This window comes from Drosophila innubila, assembly GCF_004354385.1.
Source record: "Drosophila innubila isolate TH190305 chromosome 3R unlocalized genomic scaffold, UK_Dinn_1.0 2_E_3R, whole genome shotgun sequence".
NCBI lineage: Eukaryota > Metazoa > Arthropoda > Insecta > Diptera > Drosophilidae > Drosophila > Drosophila innubila.
The window spans coordinates 17,323,165-17,345,897 of NW_022995380.1; the positions used below are offsets into that span (position 1 = coordinate 17,323,165).

Genomic DNA, 22,733 nt, shown 5'->3' on the forward strand with positions numbered 1-22,733 from the left:
ATTTAATGTGTCAGGAGTATGTGGGATGCACGCTTAGAAATTAGTTTTGAACAATTGACATTTAATTTCTGATAAACATGCGCGGGCACGCTTCATTAAGTCAACACGCCAGAGCGTTACTTGCGGCATTTGTTATTAGAATTTGACGCGCAAGTGAATCAATCTGCTCAAGAAGGCATGCCACGCAGCCATGTGGGGCAAGTGCAAAAAAAATGGAATTGCAAATCACGTACTCACAACTCTGCCTGATCGGCCCCAGCTATACTTTGTGGCATGCAGCGTTGGTAGCTGGTATGTGGTATGTGGTATGTGGCACGTTCATGATGAGTGTTTCGATTTTTCCAACTGTCTACGGATGCCTGTTGCATGGACAAACGAACGAATGAGCGGACGGATGAGCAAATTGCTGCTTTGCATACTAATGCCAAAGGAGTTGCAACAAGAAGTTGAAGCTGCAGCTAAAAGGCGGACGCATACCCACAGCTAAATGAAACTCGCCTTTCAACTCTGTTTCTCATTTTGTGCACAATTTCCGCCATGCAGCTAATTAAAATGACGCAAACATCAAGAGTATTAGTTTGTGGGCGAGGTCCTAGTAGTAGCTGTCTTTCTGCCTGATGTTGCAAGGAGAAACAGCGCAACAGGAAATGCGCTCATATACTGGCAATGTACTCCTAGCAATAATGACTGAGAGATGGAGGGTAAAAGAGTGCATAAGCAGAGGGAAAACTATATTACGAGCTTATAAACTCAGCAAAAACTCATTACAGTTAAAGTTTTCTTAAGCAATCAGTATCTGGTGACTTATTAAACTATACGCGAATATATAAACGCGTATTTATTCGAATGGCAATGAGCGTTGCTATTTGCACATGTGCAATGTTAAAGCAGCATATCGATAGAGATATGATATGATATATGATATTACTTAACGTATAAGGGTATATATATAGTTAAATATTTCATAAAAATGCTCTACTGTATATATACTTTATGAAAAATCTCAAATCGTCAAATTGTGAAATTCTTTTTTACCAAAAAAATATTTAAGTCAAATAAAATTTTTGTATTTTACAAAATAAAGATATAATCGAAAAAAATGTGTACCAAACATAATTGCTTAAAATATACCCAGTCTGTACATCTAAATGCAATGAATGAAACTTGCATTAAAGACACCGCCCGAAAGTATGCAATGTTAAATTGTAGTAATAACTAATGAGAAAACGACACCTAGAAGTATGCAATAGAATGTTTACCGTAGAACTTAGAATAGTGCGGCAGGCCGCATTTGAGGTCGAGTCGGGCCATTTTGCACTTACCTCTGAACCCATTTATAAGTGGGCATGGGATTTCCATCGGCGACGCACTCGAAGGCGGCAGGACTGAAAAGTGGTGCTGTGGTGAGACGGTCCGGTCCGGCTGAGACAATTTTGGGTGGATCTATGGCAGAATAAATAAAGCGAAGGTATATCGAGAAGGGAAAAGTAACGTCAATACAAAATTAAGGCAAAGTTAGCCAAGAAAATGCAGAAACAATAACAGCATCGCTGCCAAAGATAAACAAAACGAGGCACTCACATTTCACGTCCAGCTGCACTGACAGCTGCTCCGAGGTTCCCACCGAGTTCTGTGCCTGGCAGGTGTACAGTCCGGCGTCCCGTCGTCCAACAGGGCGCAATTGCAGAGTTTCCTAGTGAGACACAGAAAGCGAAAGATAGACATAGAAAGAGAGAGAGAGAGAGAGCGAGGAGGAAAGATGGCAATTTAATACAATTACAAATTTCTGCTACACTTAAGATAAATACGGAGAGCGACGTCGCAATTTCGGGGCAGAGTTGGTATGGAATGGAGCTTTGGTTGTCGCCTGGATGAGCTTACTTACCTGCAAGCTGGCTATCTCAGAGCGTCCGGCACGTCGCCAAACGATGCTGGCCGGCGGATTGGCATCGGCCACGCAGCGCAGCACAAGCGCATCCTTATCCTCTTCCAAGTCGATTTCCGGTGAGCCAATTAGACGAATGGTTGGAGCGTCTGCAAAGCACAAGATGAACAAGTTGACTAAGCAAAACAAGCACAAGAAACATGAAACAAGAAACAAGTCAACAAGGCAACGGGCCAAGCCCAAGTCCAAGCCCAAGCCCAAGTAGTTGTCCCTACAATCGTCCTTTTCTCCATCTCCGGGCTAAACACTTGAATTGCTTAACAAAACAGGAAATTGCAGCAAATTGTAGCTAATTGAATTGTTACAGCTGTTTGCCATGTCTGTTTAGTTTTTGACTTTAAGCCAAATGAAATGACTGCAATCAACTTTCCTTCCTTGGCAAAGAACCCTGGATCAGGCTAAAGTGTATTCTGGTCTACGTTACCCCTTGCACAGGATATTATAATATCGTTATAAAATGTGCAATGCATTCAAAAACAAACATAGATAAGTTATACAATACTCCAGACGTCAAGCAGAGTCGATGTTCTACAGCTGTTAGTTAGACTTTTAGAGTTTGAATTTAGATAGAGGACTTAGATAAATATATATGTTAAATAAGTGAATGTCTGCATAGAAATTAATTTAAATTTCAAGTTTTCTAAATTATATGAGCTATTAGCCTCAACTAGATTGCTTAGGTTTTCTATCGGTAAAGGTATGAATGGATATTCTATTTTAAATTAAAATAAATTTGAATATGTTTGATCAAAATTTGTAAACTGACTGTACTGACCAGCATGAAAGAGTATTGCCTCATCGGCAGCTTAAGCTGTTCATTTTACCGTTTATAATCCTCAATTTATTTTTTGAAAATGTACTCACATTTGACATCCATGCGGGCCTCGACTGGTATAGATTTGGCCTCGTAGTTATCATGGAAGGCAACGCAGCGCAGAGTGTCGCCGTGTCGCTCTCTCATGGCGGACACCTGGACAACTGAGGTGGCTGACCAGGTGCGTGTGTTATCCGGTTCAGTGGCATTTACTTGAGGGTGGATAGGTGAGATTTCCTGGTCGCCTGTAGTTGGTAGTTGGTAGTTGGTTGACAGGCAGATAAATAGAGAGAGAATGAGATGGAGAGAGCACAAATCGTTGAAATTAATTAACACGGCAATGTCAGGATGTGGATGGGATGGTGGATAACAAGAGCAATCAAAGGATAACAACTGCAGCATAAAAGCACTTACCCAAATACCATCTGAGCGTTGCAGGCGGATTACCATAATGTGAGGCACATTTGACCGTCGCCATGGCGCCGGCGTCGACAGTGATGTTATGTCCTGGCGGCAATGGTGCGCCCTCATACTCGAGACGTGGACGTTGTGGCGCCACTGCAAGTGGCAAGCAAGTGAAATGACATATACACACGCAGATTAGTTATACGGTTTTTGTGGTTCGCAATAAATGTCATCAGTGCCAAGACAGGAAATTTAATTAAATCTCCGACCTAAGCACCTGCTATATTTGACTTGCATTAGTCCCCCCCCCCCCCTTTTCCAATTCCGTTCTCTTGACCCTCAGATTTCTAAATCAAAGCTACCGGTTGCTTTTTTGCGGATTCGACTAACAGCCGAAAAATTAATCATACGCAACGTTGGCACATTTTCTATGCATTCGAAATTGATTTTGTTTTGTTTAAATGTCTGTGTCTGTGTCCGTGTCTGTGTTGCATGAACTCAATGAGAATGGGGCAAGCTAACACTTACCACGTACTACCAATCGCACCGGTTGACTGGTCAGCGCATCCTGTGCGGTAAACTCACTGGCCGTCACCTGGCACTCCCACAGGCCGTCATCGAAGTCCAGCGTAGCCGAGCGTATCCACAAGGAGCAGTCGCCGCCGATTTGCATGGGCGGTGGCGGATGTAGATCCAGATGTAAGACGCCACTGCTGCTGGACGGACGTGCGGCCCATTCGTATTTCTTCGGGTAGATGCCCACAGGCTGTGAATGATAGCAGAGAGGGTAGACAACGGGCAGAGTGTTGCATTAGTACAGCTGTTGAAACAAAGGACAACGATGATGAGCAAGAGGAAGAGGACATTGATGTGGATGAGCAGGACGTTGAAATGGAGCGGGCGGACCTGGCAAACGACATGTTTAGCATGTTTAACTTTTCGATGTAGTCAGGCGTATAATTTCGTCTACGATTTGCCGCACGCACACACTTGCCACACACACACACACATACATATACACATATTCAGACCGAGAGATATCGAGACAGCAGTTTGACTATTCTATTGAATGGGCACTGACCGTCCATGTTGATTCCCTTTCCGCATCCACCCCTTGGCTGATGCTGTGCCATTTTCAACTACGTGTCGTTTAACTCCACTTACAGAACTCGTCGGACTGGTCGGGATTTTGTTATTGCTGCTGTTGCTGCTCTTTCTAAATTGGCATTAGTTTGTTTGCTAATTGGAAATTAAATTACAATTAGTGATCTTTGAGCGTGGCCATCGTTGTCGTTTAAGTATTTATGTCCTGACACCGCCGCCCGCATGTTCATGTCTCCTGACAACGTTCCCAAAGCTACTTAATTGCCATTTCCTGGCCACGCCTCTCACCGTTAGTCTAGTCCCAATTTAACCCCAAAATTGTCTGCAACTTACTTAATCGATTAAATTAATTGCAACACTGCATTCGTTTCACAAAGGTCACTTAACATGACGCCTTGACTCAATTTCAGGTGCAAAAACAATGAAAAGTTCAATGAACAAATTTATTTTGACACAATGTTAACCAAAAAGTTAAATTTGCTTATTTTTATCACATGTGATAGGAAAAATATTGAATATTGTGATTTTAAATATCACTGATTTAATTCAATGCATATCGATTGTATATACGAACATGTACAAATATATGTTTTTAGATAGTGGATATCTTTTCAATTTTGCTCTCTCTTAGCATTTTTAATAGGCGTAAAGTATTTAAGTAAATTATAAGTTTTGTATACCGTGGACTTTGTATAATTGCAAAATATTTTAAGAAATATACCATAAATATTAGAAAATATTTAGCATGTCTAACCCAAAAAATTGTCGAAACCATTCCTATTCAGAGATCGTAGAACTTTTTGTATGCAAATTGTATCGCGTCGTATTTGAATTCCACAATGGCTTGGAGCAATGGCAATGGCATGTGTTTGGTTGATATTTTAAATATTATTTCATTTTAGTTTGGACCTTTTTGTGTGCGTTATCTCTGTTCAACAATCGTCTGGTCAGTTGCAGTTGCCATGACCCAGGGTTAAGCAACTGTCAAACATGTTTGTGATAATATGTATGTATTTATGTGTGTGATTGTGAGAGTTGAAAATACAAAGAGGCCATGTTTAATACGTGCAACTGTCAGAATAACAATTTCGAATGCCAACGAATATTTTGTAGTAGTTCTCCGTTTTCTGTACACAATGTGTGGGTGGTGTCTGGATGCTTCATTGTGTGTGTCTGTGTGTGTGTCGTTACCACTATGAAAGCCAAATCGTTTCTAATCGACATAATTTTGAATACATGCTGTTTTGACTATTATTACCCTATGGCTAAAAGATGACAAAAATAGAGTGTATTGAAATTGGGTAAATTTATATACTAAATTTATATTCTTTTGCATTTTTAATTGATTTGGCAAACATTTCAATATTGCAGCATATTTGGATTAGCCAGTTTACTTAGCATACAATTTATTTGGACCTGCTTCGACTTATGTTTTTGTTTATTTTTTTACTGGGTATATCCTAGCCGATCGTTTGTATATATTATAACTTTTTATATTTGTGATTGCCATTAAATTGCAATACTCGTATTATGTTCATTCAAATAGATTCTGAGCATGTCTTCTTTCAACTATAATAAATATATTCTGCCTCGCTCTATCTTTCCTTTTCTGCGTGTTTCTCTTACCATCTCTCTTTCTATTTATGTTTCTTAATGTAGGTGAGCTATCAACTGCCTTCCAAATGTGTCTCTTAATTTACATTTAGCATAAGTATTTATGGTCTGTGCCTGGCCAAAGGACAGTGGCCAAAGACTTAATCGTATGGAATCGTCATGCTTCTTCGTTTTGGGGGAAAACACACATGAAAATTGTCTGCTTATGATAACTATAAAGAGAATATATGCAGAGCTACACAAACGGCATACTGAATTGGGGAAGTTAGTTTAAAAGGCAAACATAAACAACAACAATTGGCATAAATATGCTAAAATAAGTAGAATTTTAAATGAAAGCCAAACAACAAGAGCAACAACTATGTGCATACTGCTGAGTGTACGAGAGTTGCTTAAAAAGTTAATCTGTACGTTTAAGTAGGTTTTTAATATTTGAGAGATCTTTAACCATATTGGAAATAAACGAAGTTCAGATTTCATTTCTTGATCTTAAGAACCTTTTTTAATTGTGACTTAGTGAAGCATTACAGCAATTAACTTTTATTATAAAAGATTTCAACTTAAAATAGGCATACAAATGAAGATAGATTAACTAGTTTTAGAAAATGAAGGAGATTTCCAAATTTGTGTCATGATTTTAAAGCTATAAATTAAAAAAAAAAATGAAATTTGCAGCAAGATTTTTTGACTTCTTGCTTAATTTTTGGCCTGCCCTCGACTGAGAAACGCTCATGCAGATGAAAAGGAACACTCGATGCATGCAAATGTTCCTCTTGGCCAAGCAACGTATGTGTTTTGTGTTCTGAATAGTAGCTCCTTAGTCCTGGAGACACAGACCATGTAAACATTTATGTACATCGAGAAGATGCTCTGCAATGCAATTCAAAACGATGTGATGCGATGCGCTGTTTTGCGATTTGCAGCATATGAAAAAGGACATCTTGAGATGCTTTGTGATTTTTGTCATGCAAGGACCCCACTCGGCGTGCATTTGATATTGGAAAACAACCACATAAGCAACTATAAGAACTGCAAATGGAGTACGGAATGCGGAGAGGTTGGGGTAAATAAGAGTTATGCCACAAAGATAGTAAAATGTCATGAATAACAAGCAGTCAAATCATCAGCAATCCATAAGCAAAGTGTACTTTTTATATACCTTGGATCGATGCCTTATACCCGATCAAATAATAAATGGACTTCAATTCAGGCAGACCATTTTCACTGGATGCAAATTAACCTAAGGAGAGAATACTGGCTCTGTATGAAAGCTTAGACAGCTCTGAAATAACACAAATTTGTTTGCTTGAAGTTATGCCGATGCCAAAGAACAAACTAGTTAATTGGGTTCTCTTTCTTTCTCTTTCTATCTCTGATGGCCTTTTGGCAAGCTGAATTAAATGAAATTCCATAGTGTGCGCATGCAAATATCAGGATATGCTAGGTGAAAGTTTGCCTTACTCTCAGTACTAGTCGAATAATGCAAATTTCTGGTTAAATTTATGTGCTTATACCGGTATCAATGTACCGTAATGCTTAATCCATGTACACTGAACAAAGTACAGCCCGAAAAAAATTAGCTTTATTAGTGCTTTTTCTCATCCGCATGTTTATAAATGTGAGCATGTTGTGACTCTAGCAAAAAATTCGCAATTGATTCTACAGTTACTTAAACTGAGGGTTAAGTTGTTATCGAAGTCAATAAGTTGGTATATGCCAGAGTTAGGTATTGTAACATTAGTTAAATGTTTTTGTTTAAAGACTTCAAAACCAGAATAAAATTTAAATTTGTATTTCTCAGTAATAACAGTAATATTTCTACTTTTATTTATTTTTATACTTGTTTTAAAACTATTATTTTCGATCCCTGCTAAAATACGATAAAATTGTGCTCCTTTTCTCACTGTATATTCCTGCCTAAGGCGTTTGCTCTGAGTGTGTCTGTCACGCACTTTCGATTAAAACTTTCCCCAAACACACGATCTAATCAATGCGAGTCCTTGTGGCAAAGAAACGCTGTCCAGTGGCATGTCAAAAAGGCAACGTGGCAAAGCCAAAGGTCACAACGTTGTTTTCATCAGCTCAACTCGCATTATTGGCTCGCAACGATTCGCAGAGCGAAAATTACTTTTGGTTAGCAGTGTGTGCGCACACACATGTGCCGGTAGGCAGTCAAAACAACACTTAATTGAACCGCTGGACGCGACTCGCATTTGAAATTACTTTCGGTTCTCTGAGAAATATGCGAGTGTGTGAAAGTTCAGTAGAGAAATTTATATACTGTACAAAAAGTTGTTGTTGCATAAGGCATGTGAAATGAATATGAACATCGTAGTATGATAGTTTGATTACCTTGTTATCCTTTTGCCAAGAGCACGAGCCACGTTTATCGATTACTTTGCATGTGAGCAAAGCATCCTCATGCGGATTCACCTCAGTGTATGTGGGCTGTTCCGAAAATCGCTGAAAGCACTCGATTCCTGCAAAAGAAAAGTAAATTACACAAAATGAGCACAGAGACAAGTTACAGTGTGGAAATCATAAAAAATGGACGCGTTGCTTATTGTAATTTCAGTGTTCCCTTTCCCGTTTCCCCCTACTTATCTGCTTATCTGAGCTACGACTCGAGCACATTGTTAATCAGCAGCCCGTTGACATTACTGCACAGCATCATAAACTAACTGAATTCCCTCTCCCTGCACCTCTCCCTCTCTCTCTCTCTCTCTCACTTTCTTTCCTTTTCCTTACTTGCTGCGCATGTAAGTATGCTATATTTTTTAATATCGCGAATTCTGCGTCCTGCATCTGTCACGCACGCGGGCAATTATCAACAGCAGTCGCCACGACAACGCAGTGTGCCAACCATTTGCTTATCTTTGTACTTGCCACGCCCTATATGTGGGCGCTTCATTATCTTTTCAATGCGTTCTTTTTTATGAATGTTTTGCCGAGGGTATAATAGTTGTGGCTTCTTAAATGTAACTCACGCTTGTGTAATTAAATTTTTTAACTAAGTAGACGTATGAGGGACTGGTATTCAAAAAATGTGTTTTGAAAAAAATAAATTTCGAAAAAAAATTTTTTTTTTCGTGCTTATTTATATTTTATTTATAAAAGTTGCTATTGAAGAATCGATTACAAAAGATAAAGCTTGGATCACAATTTTGTTGTTAACTTGATAGAAATTGACTTCACATCTTGTTAAAAAGAATTAAAACAGATAGACAATGAAATTAGATTTCGACTTTTCTAACATGGTCTCACCACTTAAAAAGGGTATTTAATTTTCGTCAGCTTCATCAGTACTCTATTTCTGGTAGGAACTTGGCACTGGTACAGAATTTATGTTAATTGCTGGCATGTTGAATATTTTCTTCGCTCTTGCACTCAATTACACCAATTACAGGTGGAAATTACACGGGCTGGTTGCGCACGATAAAAGCAGGAAGGCTGAGAAGGAATAGTGAGGGTGTGAGAGCGAGAGCGGGAGAACTCTGCTATCTCGTGGGGTAAGCAGGTTCTTAATGACGCGGAATCTGAGATGCCAGCTTCAGCTGCAACTTGACTGAAATGGGAACAGGAACAAGGTTTGAGACTGTTACTGAAAACGACTTCTTGTTGAATGTGTTAGTAGGTTGCCTGCATGTGAGCAACTATCATGAGTTAATCAAAGCTTTTAGACTTTAAATGCGTGCTTTACATAAAAACACTCGCCAGAGTTGCCATCAACCACAACAACAGCACTTCTTTTATGTGGTTGGCTTTCCTTGGCCAAGCTACCTGGCCTGCCAACTTCCGTTTATATATGGCCAATAAACAAGTATAAACAAACATTCTCATGCGTCTTTTGTGATTGTGTGCGTGTGTGTGAGTGTGTGCGTGTGTTGAATAAGTTCACATCGTTTCGTGTGTGCTGACAACACGTGACCGCCGTTAGCTGCCGCGCTGCCATCATTTTTGACATGCTTACACTCACATACACACACACACACACAGTCGCTCACACACTCACGCAATGATTTATTACGCGTGATTGGCGTGATTGCCACTTTGATGCTTTATTTCATCTTCCCGTTGTTGTAACCGTTTTTGTGCCCATTCCCTGTGCCTCCACCCGCGCTACAACCTTACCCTCCTCACCCCGCATCCTCCGCCGTCCACATCCCAGTCCCAGTCCCAATCCTGTTGCTGTTATTGCAGCCATTCGCTCTGTTTGCCTTTTATCGCTTTTCATGTATAAATTGGCTTTGTATTTCAATTACGATGCGGCATGCATCAAACGGCATGCAACAATGACCCCTCCCCGGTTGGCCAATGGCCATTGATGCAGCATGACGAGTCCGTTGCATTTTGACCGCTGCTTTCGCCCTGGTTTACAGGCGGTTCAATTTGGAATTCCAGCCAAACAATGTCCAGCTGACATGTTGTTGCCAATGCAGTTGACATTTGATTTATGCCACTTGCAGCTTGCAGCTTCCAACTTGCAACTAACTGTTACATCTTATGGTATTTTTTTTTTGCTTCAAGAAGCACTTGAAATATTCTTGATTTCATTTTGATTGAGTTGCAAATTGTAACAAAATAAATAAAAATAAATATATTTTATTTGCTTGGTATCGCTTTTGAAATCGATTATTAAAATTGCTAAGATTGATATGAAGTTTGATTTGTAGTTGAAATGAATAGCTAATATCTCAGATGTAGATGAGTTTGTCCAAGTGTTCTTTATGTCAAAGTGTGTCAGGAAAAGGAGCATTTAAATTGGACTTTGTGATGTAATCAGTTAGCATATAAAGTTATGCAAAATAAATAAAATAAATTTATTGTAAAAAAGTAGTTATTTAAATATTTTCAAACTTGAAATTAATTCTTTTCATTTACGTGAAAATATCTCTTCAATATTTATTATAATTATTATTACAGGAATGATTGAATCAGTCTTAAAATAATAATTTAAATAAATTTTTTTCAGTCTTTTATCAGAGTTTTTTGTAGATACAAAAATTTTAATTTCATATTAAAATAAAAAGATATAAATATAAAAAAAAATCCATTTAAATGTACTCAACAGCAAAATATATGTCTCATCTAATGCATTTTCATTTTAGGACCAGAAATTGAAAATTTTACAAAGATAAACAAATTTCAACCTTGGATGAATTTCTTCTTGATTGGATTTGACAGAATTCATGTTGTTTCTTGCGAAGCTTTTTTCTTCGCTAAGTGCAGAGATGGAGGACATGGCACAACTTAATTGAAAGACATTGTAATGTAAAGATTTGCTATGTAAAAGCCGCAGACAAATAAATAAGCAGAGTGCCAACAACAAAGGCAGGCGGAATGTCTATTTGCGAACAGCAAATAAAAATATTAAAAATAAATAAAGTCCCCAACGAAATGCAAACTCGCCGAAAAAAAGTTGTTGGGCAAAGTAAAAGAGCGCCAGCTGCGAACGTTTTTCCCAAAACAGAAGGAGAGAGAGAACGGGAGGGAGCTAGGTGCGAGAGGAAGGCTTCAGTTTTAGCTTCAGCTACAGTTTCAGCTTCAACTCCAGCTGCGATTGCAGTTTTAGCTGCCTGCCTCTTGGCTCTTTTACTGTTGCTGTGGATTCAAGTGCGTGCCGCTGAGTGCTGCTTACAGCTTTCTGTTGTTGTTGTTGCTGATGTCGTTCATATTGTTGATGTTGTTGCAGTTGTTCCCGCGCATGCTACGCTCAAGTGGCGTTTGCGCTATGTGGAGTGTGCTCGTCCCGAGCGCTTAGTCTCTGTGCCCCGTTTCGAGGACGCGACGTGCCTGCGCACAGCCAACAAGGATAACAATTACTCGAGTAGCATGTCCGTCATTGGGTCTCGTCTCTCTGCCTGACGTTTGCTTTTTTTTCTGTTTCTTTTTATTTACTTTCAATTGTTTAGAGCTTAAATACTTTGCTATTTCCCTTTTAAATACATTTCTGTGTTGCTTTCCTGCTGGGAATCCTATCTGTTCCCTCCTGGAGCCGTACTGCTGGTGTCCTGGCGTTGTCCTGGTTCTCCCCTGTGCTCCACTCTTCAACATGTCAGACGCACATTTCGTCTAGGGCCTCGTCGGCTGTTTACTTTGGATGATGCATTGCAGCGTAATAATTTCACGTAAACGTCCGTGGCATGCAACATCTGCTGGCAGCACGACAAATGGCATTGTATCAAGAGTTCTCTGGCGGAAAGCGGGTCAACTGGGTCCGTCTCTGGCCAGCTATAAAATAGCTGGGCAAAGTGTTTGTCGAAGGACAACACGTTACTCATACGCAGCGTGTGCACCTCTCCGCAGCAGACACAATTTAAGCAATTCCCACTGTGAATTCACACAATCCCGTCTCGCACTCCCTCTCACAATCCCCTCTTGGCTAGGCACAGTTGCTATGCCCCATTTGGAGACTACCTTTTGAGTTGCGCTGCTTTGTCGGCAATCAATGAAAGCAATTTGTGAATCTCTTGTGCAATTCTGCGAAATACAAACGAGCTCACATAGATGCAAATCCGCAGGCAACACACACACACACACCAACGAAAGGTATTGGCAGATAAGGTAAAAAAATTGTATGCAAATCAAATATGGACGATGATTTGTAAATTTTCAAATTTATAACTCCGTAACAGAGCAGAAGGTGACAACCGCCACAACAACGACAAACAGGATCAGGAGCAGCTGCTTTGCCTTAAATGGAGTCCTCGGTCCGGTCCGTCCATGTATTTTTCCCAGTATGCCACATAGGTGTTAAGCAAACATGCAAGCTATGGGGATTATAACAGGGAATTCTCGTTTGCTCAACACAAAAAAGGCGAGCCAGACACGCCCAAACAACAAAAGAAACACAAAAAGCATCAACAACAACAACAACAACAATAAGATACAGAATAATAATAACAACAACAACATTGAAGAATAGCATCGACAACAGCAACACGAAGCATCAGCAAAGCAAACGCGCAAAACGTTTAGGTCGCCGAGTCTGACACCGCTTCAGGGTCCTTTTGTGTGTGTGTGCATGTGTGTGCGTGAGTGTGTGCATGTGTGTTAAGCTTAAATGGGTTCCTTGCGTTATCCTGGCAGCAGTCTTCAGCCAGTTATCCTGCCACCTACTTAAGCATAATGATATATTTAGCTTACCAAGTGATTGTTATTTGATATTCAACAGATTTTTTCGCTTCGCTTCGCTACGACTTTGGCTTTGGCTTTGCATCCCCAATCCAAATCCAATCCCAAACCAAACCCAACCCCAGACGAAAGCCCAAACCCAAACCAAACCAAACCCAAACGCAATCCTTGTCTCGATTGTATGGCTAAATCGATGTGTGTTGTTATTATTTCATAAGCTCAGCTTCTCACGCTTGCTTTGACTGCCATTGTGTGCACATTAAGTTGTTCGCTGCTGAGACTCAAGTGTTTGCCTCAATAGTGCGTATACGTAATATGCCCTAAGCAGATTTATTAACGCTACCAATTTGAGTGCCACTCGACTTGCATTTATATGTATTGTCATTGTATCTAGTGTGTAGAGATTGTATCCACGTGTCACACCAAAATTGCAATAACGATTTGTAAATTGACACTCTCTGACCTCAGCTACTGCGACATAAGTATTATTGTCAGACGTCGTTTGAATCTATATATTTTTTTTCTTTTATTTTTCATATTTTCATAGCTCATTGACTGAGCGCGTGAAATGGTCTGTAACGTTCTCAGTTTTCCACCCCACGCCTCGTTTGGCACTCGAAATTTATGCATTTATTTGTAGAGCAGAGCGAACACACGGCACGTTGATTTATTGTATTGTACTCTCGTATTGTATTTCTGCCAGAGTGTCGTACTGTCGTACTCTAAAGAGCATTTGTATGTGTGTATAAATTCAAGAGACTCTGAAGTGGATGCTTTGGATTAATTCTCTTTGAGCTCTGCGTTTTGGTTTCTATGTAATTTCTGTATTATAGTTAGTTCATATTTTCGACTTTCTATGGCCCTTGAGTTTGAGCAAAAAATGTTATTTACTTTTGATTAGAATATGCATTCAAAAGTTTAAGTGGCAGCTTTCAACATGCAGCCAGGTTGTGCCCCAGAAATGCCAACAACAGCAGCGGCAACAACGAGGAAAATGAAAATGAAATATGGACGCATATTTAATCAGTGAAAAAGCGACAACCAAATGAAATTGGATGGCGACAGCTTCGTGGCTGGAAAAGCCAGTGTCAAAAGCACGCAAAGCACAGCAAATAGCTAACACACTCACTCACACACACACACACACACACATACATATAGGTTTACTTATACAGCATGTCGTCATTAATATGCAAAGGGGCTTTGCCTGTTGTCACAAGGCAAAGTTGGTTCACCTGGCGTATGCGTAACAATTAAAAAGGCCAACAACATGGCGTGTAGCTAACGTGCCAACGAGTGTGGCTAAACAGAGGGAGGGATAGTGGCAGAGTGAGTTGGGGATCTTTGTGACAGATAAGCGTAATAACAATTAATTAAAATATATATCAGATATGTTAGGCTTGTGCCCCATAAACGACATAAACGACACCGACGTCTGATATCTGATGCAGCAATTAAGCTTGTGTCGCAAGTTGAGATTACGGCCACAAGCAAGCCTATTAAAGTAGACCTCAAAAAAGGAAAAAAAAAAGTGATTGATAGAGAGGGAGGCATTAATACATATGTGGCACGTTCGAATGCTGCAACAATCAGCACTGCTATTCAACAGGCTCATTCGTGCAACATCAAATAATAACAGGCAATCTGAAGGCTTTCTCTATATTTCTCTTAGCGTTCTGGCCAACTTTGATGCCTTCTATTGCTTCTATTAATTAAACTGATTAAATTTCACTTTATTATATAAATGGGGAGAGGGCAAGTCATGCGTCAAACACAGGACTCTGGTCCTTTCATACTTGTCTCAAATTAATACACTTAGCCAAACTTCCAATGGTGATAAACATAATAATATCGTAAGGCAAATATTTCTCGTCTAATACAAATCGAATTATGTCATTAACTGCGTGTCAAGAGGCCAGAGATCCAAAGGATTTCTCATGCTATTATGTGCTTTGCTTTCAAGTTTGACTTTTCATTTTGGTATTTATTTGGGCGTACTTGATTGATTGGATATGAGCGTGCTTAGTGTGTGTTTCTGTGTGTGTGTGTGTGTAAGTGAACGTAATTGGAAAATTATCAGCCTGTCGAGCTGCTCAAAAGGTTGTGTCATTTATGTTGTATTGCTTCATGTCAAAAGCTCAGCTAATCAGAGTCGGTTGCCTTTTAAGTGTGAAGAAGGCGACATGTTAGCTGATTGTGCCATATATACCCTGTATGTTCAAAATCAAACAAAACGGGTGTAGCAGAGTAAGATAATAGACTGACAAAGGAAATTCATAATAAAGTTTCCTTAATTTTCTTTTTACATTATTGAAAACTGAATCTCAGCAAAGTTATTGTATTTAAAACTTTGCTTTTTAATGCATTTGCCGGCTTTACATTTTAATAATGTTATTAGAATTTAAAGAAAACAGAAGTTTTTCCTATTTAAAACTACTTAGTATCTCCCAATGAACCATATCTCAGTCAAGCAATAAACATAAATGTGTTGCGGAGTAACAGAATGCTATTGTCATTCTACATATCTGCTTACAGGGTATCTTTCAATCTTCCAAGTCTTATTTAAGCAGTGCTCAGCTTCTTTTGGATTGCTTTGACTCAAAGTAAAATTACAACTACTCCCATTTCACACTCGCCATTCTGCAGATGACACCACCTTATGTAGCATGTTGCTATTCAGCACTTGAGCACGTTAGCCAGTGTTGCCTGTACGCTTAGTACTCCCCAGCAACAGCACCTTACCTCGGGCGTTGTTCACTTTTGTCGCGCGTCTTTTGCAGGCACTTAATGTGTCTCGTCAAGTTCCCCCGCACCGCCAACAGCTTGCAACACTCTGTGGCAGCTGGCTTTATTGTTGTACAGGCTGCCTAAAAACAATGCAGATGCAGGCGTCGCACATGCACACAAGAACAACAACAATAATGAATCTGAATAACGAGCAGGACTGGTGGACAGGGAGACAGAAGGACAGGGGGACAGGGGGACAGAGGACAGGGAGACAGCAGAGGCAGACAAGCAAATTTCAGCACGGAAGCGGAAGTCATTGTTGTCGCACAATGGCGAACGCGTCGCAATTATAATAATTTTGATTGCTTACCCCTCCCCCCTGAGCACATTGCCGTAGCTTGTTATTGTTGGCAGTGGTTGCATGAATTATGCAGCTTCCTTGCCCCTTGGGGAAGCGGCAGTCAGCCATCTAGACACACGTTCTCCACGCTTCACACAAATGCCTGTCGGCAAGACAGCGATTTTTACATATTTTTGGTTGATTTTTATTTTAATTACGAACACTCGACGCTTCTCTCAGAACAGAAAAGAGGAGAGAGAGGTAGAGAATCAGAGTAATGAGAGTAATGAGAGGCATTTGCTTTATCTTCTCAAGTAATTAGCTATAAACCGAAAACTTGGCTTGTGGCACAGCTCAACAACAATTCCCAATATCCGAATTTATTTGTTTCCGATTCCATTTAAATCTTAAGTTATTAAATGAATTAAAGAATTCGGTCAATTAAATACATCGAGATACATACATCGAGTTTTCCCAAAACAGTGGTGGAAAAAAATTGAATTTTCAAATTTTGATGCAGAATCCAAATAGAGGCCACATATTGATAAAATAGACATTCCGCAAGGAAATCGGTTAAGATTTGACAAAGTTATGGAAGTTGCAAATTTTGGAAAAAGTGTCAAGGGGAAAGTATGCAAAAAAATGCAGTGAGTTCTCTAATTTTAATGAATCGGAATGTATTAAAAAATTGGACAATAATGGAAAGAAATGAAAGAGAAAAAAATTGCAGTCCGGAATATTTCAAAATTTATTATACAAATAAACTTTCTATTCTTTTAAGCTATTTTAATTCCAAGTTCTTACTACACTTTGTGCCCATTCCCTGTGGTCATTTGACGATTGATAAGGTAGAATGAGTAGCCTGTGGCAACCGACAACTGACTTTCCAGACTTTGCACTAAGTGCTTGAAAATAATTTGCTTGAGAGCTGCCAAGAGAGACGCTTTGATTTGGCTAAGTAAACTGTGAAAACTGTGAAGCTGGAAATCTCGAAAAGCCGCAACTGAACTGAAGAAGAAGGCAGCAAAAAGACGAGTACTTGTGTCAGCTGTTTATTGTCTGTGGGTATCAGTGCTATCATTCGCTTTTAATTTGACTCTAGGGCGTAATTAAAGAAAAATGTAAAGGCTTTGATTGTATGCCGGTGGCTTTTCCTCGGGCTGCGGAACAAAGAGGACGACGTTTTACTATCAACTGAAAATGCAAATCAGAGAAATGCAGACAAACTAAAAGCAAAGAAGCAAATGAAAATTCTCGAAGAGAGTGAGAAAATCAAGTAATGTGGTAATTGCTTCAAGAAACCAGCACAAACAGAAACCCAGATGAGCACCGAGCAATGGACATCGCCTTAAAGGACATAAATTCCATTTAACCTGACGCTGCAGGCTCTGAAAGATTGTTCAGTCGGTCGATCTGTCTCTCTTTCTGTCTGTCGGTGTGTCTGACTACTGGCAGGCGCTGAAAGTCAGTGGACTAACACATAAATTTGCCTTTGTTTCAGTTGCATAACACATCCTGTTACACACACAAACACACACACACACACACTAAAACACATGCCACACATGCTACATACACCGACATAGGATACCGACACCAGTCACCAATACGTAGAGGCATGTGCAACTTTTACTGCTGACTCAGACCTAGAGATGGGCTACAAAAAAAGTGGGTAAAAAAAAAATGGATTAGTTAAGTTACAGGTGATCAACTAAGAGATACCCTGGCTCGCATCTTCATATAAATAAATAAACATGATTAATTTAAGCTGCTGCTTCCCTTTGAATTGATACTTTATTTATTTTCGTGCCTTAAGAATATTTTAAGAAGAATAAAAAGAAATGTTTATCGAAATTTAAATAATTTGTAAATGTGTTCAGTAGATTTTCTGAGATGCTTCTCAAATCTTGATGTAAATTAAAAATAGAAGTGCTTAATATAGCAATGCAATTGCCCTATATACAATTTAGTGCTTTACATTAGTACAGGGTATAAAAATGGTGCCAAAATGCTTGGAAGTTTGAAGAAGCAGACGAAGTTATGCAAAGTCAGCAGCGGACATTGACATGCAAGCATGTGTGAGTGTGTGCTGTGTGTGTGTATGTGTGTGTAAAAAGTGTGATTCAATTTGCAGTTTTGACATAACAGCCAGACACACACACACACATACAACAGCACACACACTCTGACGTAGACCGAGAGCAAAGTCAAATTGCCATATTTCATCTATGACTTTTATGACTTTTTCTTTTATTTTGAGTGTTTGCCCCATCCCCACCCCCACCCCACCCCCACCGATGCTGTTTCTGCGCCAGTGCAACAAATTTATATGCATACAGAACTTTATGAACTTTTAGACATTTCATTTACACGTATCGCCTTTTGGCTGCTTTCGCCACTCGCACGAATATTCTTTGAGGTGAGTTCGCAACTGTGTGTATCTACATACATATGTGTGTGTGTGTGTGTGTGTGTCTATCAATGCGTTCAGTTGGATATATTTGATTCAATGTCCTCCACGCAGTGCGTGAAATACTCCCTCGCCATTTGGCAGTTGCTGTTGCTGTGCTCATAGAACTCCTTGGGGCATTTCTGCATCGCATGAATGCGCACACAGATGGTCACGTGCAAGGCAAACGAGTTACAGTCATCCGTGATGAATTCAATATCCGGCAGATGCACCGCAAACAGTTTGGCATGCTGGGCGCCTGCAAGTAGGCACCAGTTTTAACCTTTCTCACTGTTAATTCTCTTTTCTCTCTCTCTCACGGAATGCCCGGCACTTGGCAAATGCATCGAGCATAAAGGGAACGGATATCGTTTGCGGCTGCGGCATTGTATTATCCAGGTTACGCTTCACAATGGCCATGTCCAGGCGAAAGGGCGGATCAATGTCTATATAGCCAGAGCTGATGTAGTTGCACTCCTCAATGCACTAAGAGATTTAATGACATCAACTAGTTATCAAATTTGCCTTATTTTTATAAGCAAATTATTTCGAAAAGAAACTTGAATAAGATGTTATATAAGTGTCACATCTTACCATATTGATGCTGTATTGCTCGACAAAGCTAAAGCTCCGATTCTTAAGCAAATTTAGTTGCTCACGACATTCTGCATTTCCCTTATCGAGACTGGGACGCGTTAAGCGACAACAACTTGCGGCCAGACTCTGCCGACAAATTTAAACTGAATTAAATTCTGCTTTTACTTAAAATTATTCTTACCGTGGCTTTGGCTTGAATCTGCTTGCAGTTTAGCTCGCTACAGACAAATAAAGCGGGCAACAACTAAGGGTTAAATTCAATAGTATACATGTATATCCTTTTAATTAGTGTATACCCACGAGTGTTAGAAGCGTGACAAAAAGTGTTTGCTGCATGTTCAATTGGAGACTGACAAAGTTTAATTGAATTAATCGAACATGACAGCAAATGAGGCCCATTTCATGGATGCTGCACTCACTTTTCGTTTGACTTTTGGGCCAATTAAAATAAATGAAATCATCAGAGTGGCCAATTAGCGTACGTGGCATTTCCATTTCAGTGCCTTATGGACAGGCAGACAACAGTCTGAGTGAACATTTTAATTGGCAGCAGAAACAAAAATAAATTGAACTATTTACAAATAGAAGCAAGGTAATTTATGAGTATTTCGATCAAACAAACACTTTAGGCTCGAATGAAGAAGTGCAGGACATTCGATGAGACTTGCCTGATTAATAATGTCGGCACGCAAACATCACGTATACGCCAGGTTCGCCCCACAAGGTCAGAGTCACGAGTCGGCAGTCAACAGTCAGCAGTCAGCAGTCAGAGTCCACCCATTGAGCAGTCAAGTGGCCAAGTTAATAAATTGTTTGGCGTTGTTAACTAAATTTTGATTACCAGCCACAGCAGGAGCTGCTCCATCAAGGGTATGGACTCGCTTCAGACAGGCAACAACACTTTTTCTTGATTTATTGATATGCTAATTGAGTGTTTGCACGTTGCCCTTTTTTAATAGCGACTTTGACTTCTGTTCTTTTTCTCTTTCCCTCTGTGTGTGGGCTTTTGTATCGGGTCGAAATTATGAGCCATGGCACGCAATTTGCATGGCAAGTGTTGTTCAAATTAATTGTAAATGGTTGTAATTTTCTCGGTGACGTTGTTGTTGGTGTTGCCGTTGCCATCGCTATTGGCAATGTTCGCTTTTCGCGTTTACAGTTTAATTGCAGCTTACACGAGACGCCCCGTTTCTCTGGCGAACTGGCCAACGGCCTTGAGATCAGCCTTGGCGGGAGAGTTTGTCCGGTTGCTTTAATTAATTTATGACCATGTCTGGCGCGACTGCTGCGGCTGTTGGTAAACGCCCGTCATTTTGAACTTTGAGCGTGTTTAACGTGACGTATGAGTGATTTATGCTGATGAAGTGTGCAAACACGTTAGGAGTTGTCCTTTCGCAACAGTTTAGCTGCCAGTTGTCCCTTGACGTTTTTCTTATAGATACTACTTTGTCTTTGATAAAATTACAACTTCAATCATGAAACTTTCTCTATAAGGAGGTTAACTGAAACTTGTCATGATGTTGCGATATATATAAACAATAAACATTTAATAGGTGTATTAAATCAATTAAATGGCCAGAAAATACATTTTAAACTTATTTATCTATTGTATGAAATATATTAATATTTAATTTTTTTTTAAAGTTTAAAATAATTTAACGGCGAAATACAAGCAATATTAAATTTCGCATAGAAACATCCATAGTTATCGATAATTGGCTGCTTAGAGGTTATCATTGTCGTGCTTTCAATAGCAATACCTGCTGGCACCATGGTAATAAATACCATTTTAGCCCTTCTCCTGGCCAAAATGTCTTCTTTCTCCCATTGTGATTTATTTTCGCTACTCGTTGACTTGCCAAATGTCCTGAAATGCTTTGCATAAAAGCGTTTGTAAATCAGCTTAGATACCGTAAAATACTCTCAGATAGTAACAACAACAAATTAATAGAAGTATTGGGAAAGTATATACACATATTGATATATCTATGGATATTTCATTGAGTCTGTCTTAACTCCTCGCTGAATTCGGGTGTAAATAAAACACACATTTGATTGCTCTGCATGAGCTTACATTTTACACATACACAAGCACTCACACATACACACACATACAGATTCGTAAATAAATCTGTTGTATATTTGTTGCTACTGTTAGGGATTTGCCTGCATAATTACTTAAATACAAGTGGGACTTATTCGGCTTGATTTGGATTTTTATGCCTCGCTGCGTGGTTTATTGCTCCTTGTTGTTGTAGTTTCATCTACTAGTGGTTGTTGTTGTTGTTGTTATTATGGAGGCGTGGCCAGGCTCATTTTTAATGAAATTATTCGTTAGTGCTACATCGTCTGCCCTAGAGCTTATATATATCCGGCCAGACTCCGTTAGTTTTGCACGCAATTTAATTATATTTGCTACTTCGTAGCATACATATAGGTATGTGTGTACGTGCTTTATGTATGTGTGTGTGTGTGTGTGTACTGACTGCCGAAATTAGTAGGAAATTGTTAATGCGATAACCGAGTTTTGGGGTGTGAGTGTGTAAAGCTTCTTTCGGTTGCTTGGTAGCTATATGGAAATACAATTATGAGATAGCGATAATGGACCATAAAATACCCTGTACTTGAGACTTTATTATAATTATATGATCTATGTACATTTATGATATGCCAAATCAATTCTGTTGAAATATTCAGAATCAAAAATAAACCAATCTTTTAAATGAATCAATCCTAAAAAAACTTTCGTAAGTTGAAAAAAATTGAAGATTAATTTCCATTAGTTCAATAATATTGTATTTGCTTATGAATGTGAAAAACAGGGACTTTAAGTTTTATTAAACAAATAACAAAATAAATATTATTTTAATTATTTTATGATTTAAATAAAATAAAAATCATTTCGAGTTATACTTTAGATTTCAACGAATAATCACTATTATCAAGCAAGAAATAAAACAATTATTATTATATTATGTGTAATTTGTTCATAATAACCATTAATGGGTATTACTGGGGTACGTATCCTACCAAAAAAGTTTAGTGCGCCCGACTGGTTAAAGAGTGCTGTAAGCTATCGAAACGAGTGCATGCTTAAGATGAAAATTCATTAAGCTTTAAAAAGAGTGGGTGAGTGCAACAGGAGCAACTGGTACAGAGAGTTAAAGTAGGTACTCGTAAATGCAGTTGCAGTTGCAGAAATTCATTTGCCACATGCTACATTAATCGTGCCTTGGCCAGCTGATGCGTTGCCTCCTGGTGGCAGCAAGTAAACTCAGCAGCAAGTGAGAAAATTCATTGAAGACGCATTTGCGGTAAACTGGTAAGCGTTGGGGCATGTGCAACGTGGGTGTGGGTAGTGAGGCACACAACTAAATTAAAGATGCAGCTCACGCGTCTGCGCTGAGTACGCTGAGCTGTCGCCTTTTGCCACACATAAATCAGTTTTAAATGCGTATAAATAAATTGAGCTGGTTACCGCCTCAGGTGGGAGACGCCACTGGTCGTTGCCAGTTGAGCTGTCGTAAAGTCCGCAAAGAGTACAGAGTTCAGTGCCAGAGTAATCTGTGCTATTTGGATTCTCATCAAGGCATCACCAGGGATA

General features: G+C 39.4%; 2 protein-coding genes across 2 annotated transcripts in view; both read right to left on the bottom strand.

Moving 5' to 3' along the window:
* Positions 1-22,733, bottom strand: part of LOC117789801 (kin of IRRE-like protein 3) — an 84,872-nt gene that overhangs the window by 33,184 nt on the left and 28,955 nt on the right. Inside the window, 7 exon segments of the mRNA XM_034628936.1 lie at positions 1,323-1,443; positions 1,582-1,693; positions 1,886-2,034; positions 2,810-3,004; positions 3,174-3,317; positions 3,693-3,930; positions 8,235-8,362. Coding sequence (XP_034484827.1) covers positions 1,323-1,443; positions 1,582-1,693; positions 1,886-2,034; positions 2,810-3,004; positions 3,174-3,317; positions 3,693-3,930; positions 8,235-8,362 — 1,087 coding nt within the window.
* LOC117791924 lies at positions 18,571-20,441 on the bottom strand. The gene is made up of 5 exons (XM_034631858.1): positions 20,398-20,441; positions 19,311-19,347; positions 19,127-19,255; positions 18,853-19,018; positions 18,571-18,791 (listed from the first exon to the last, which is right to left on the bottom strand). Exons 1-5 carry the CDS (start codon positions 20,439-20,441, stop codon positions 18,571-18,573), a joined length of 597 nt encoding a protein of 198 aa, XP_034487749.1.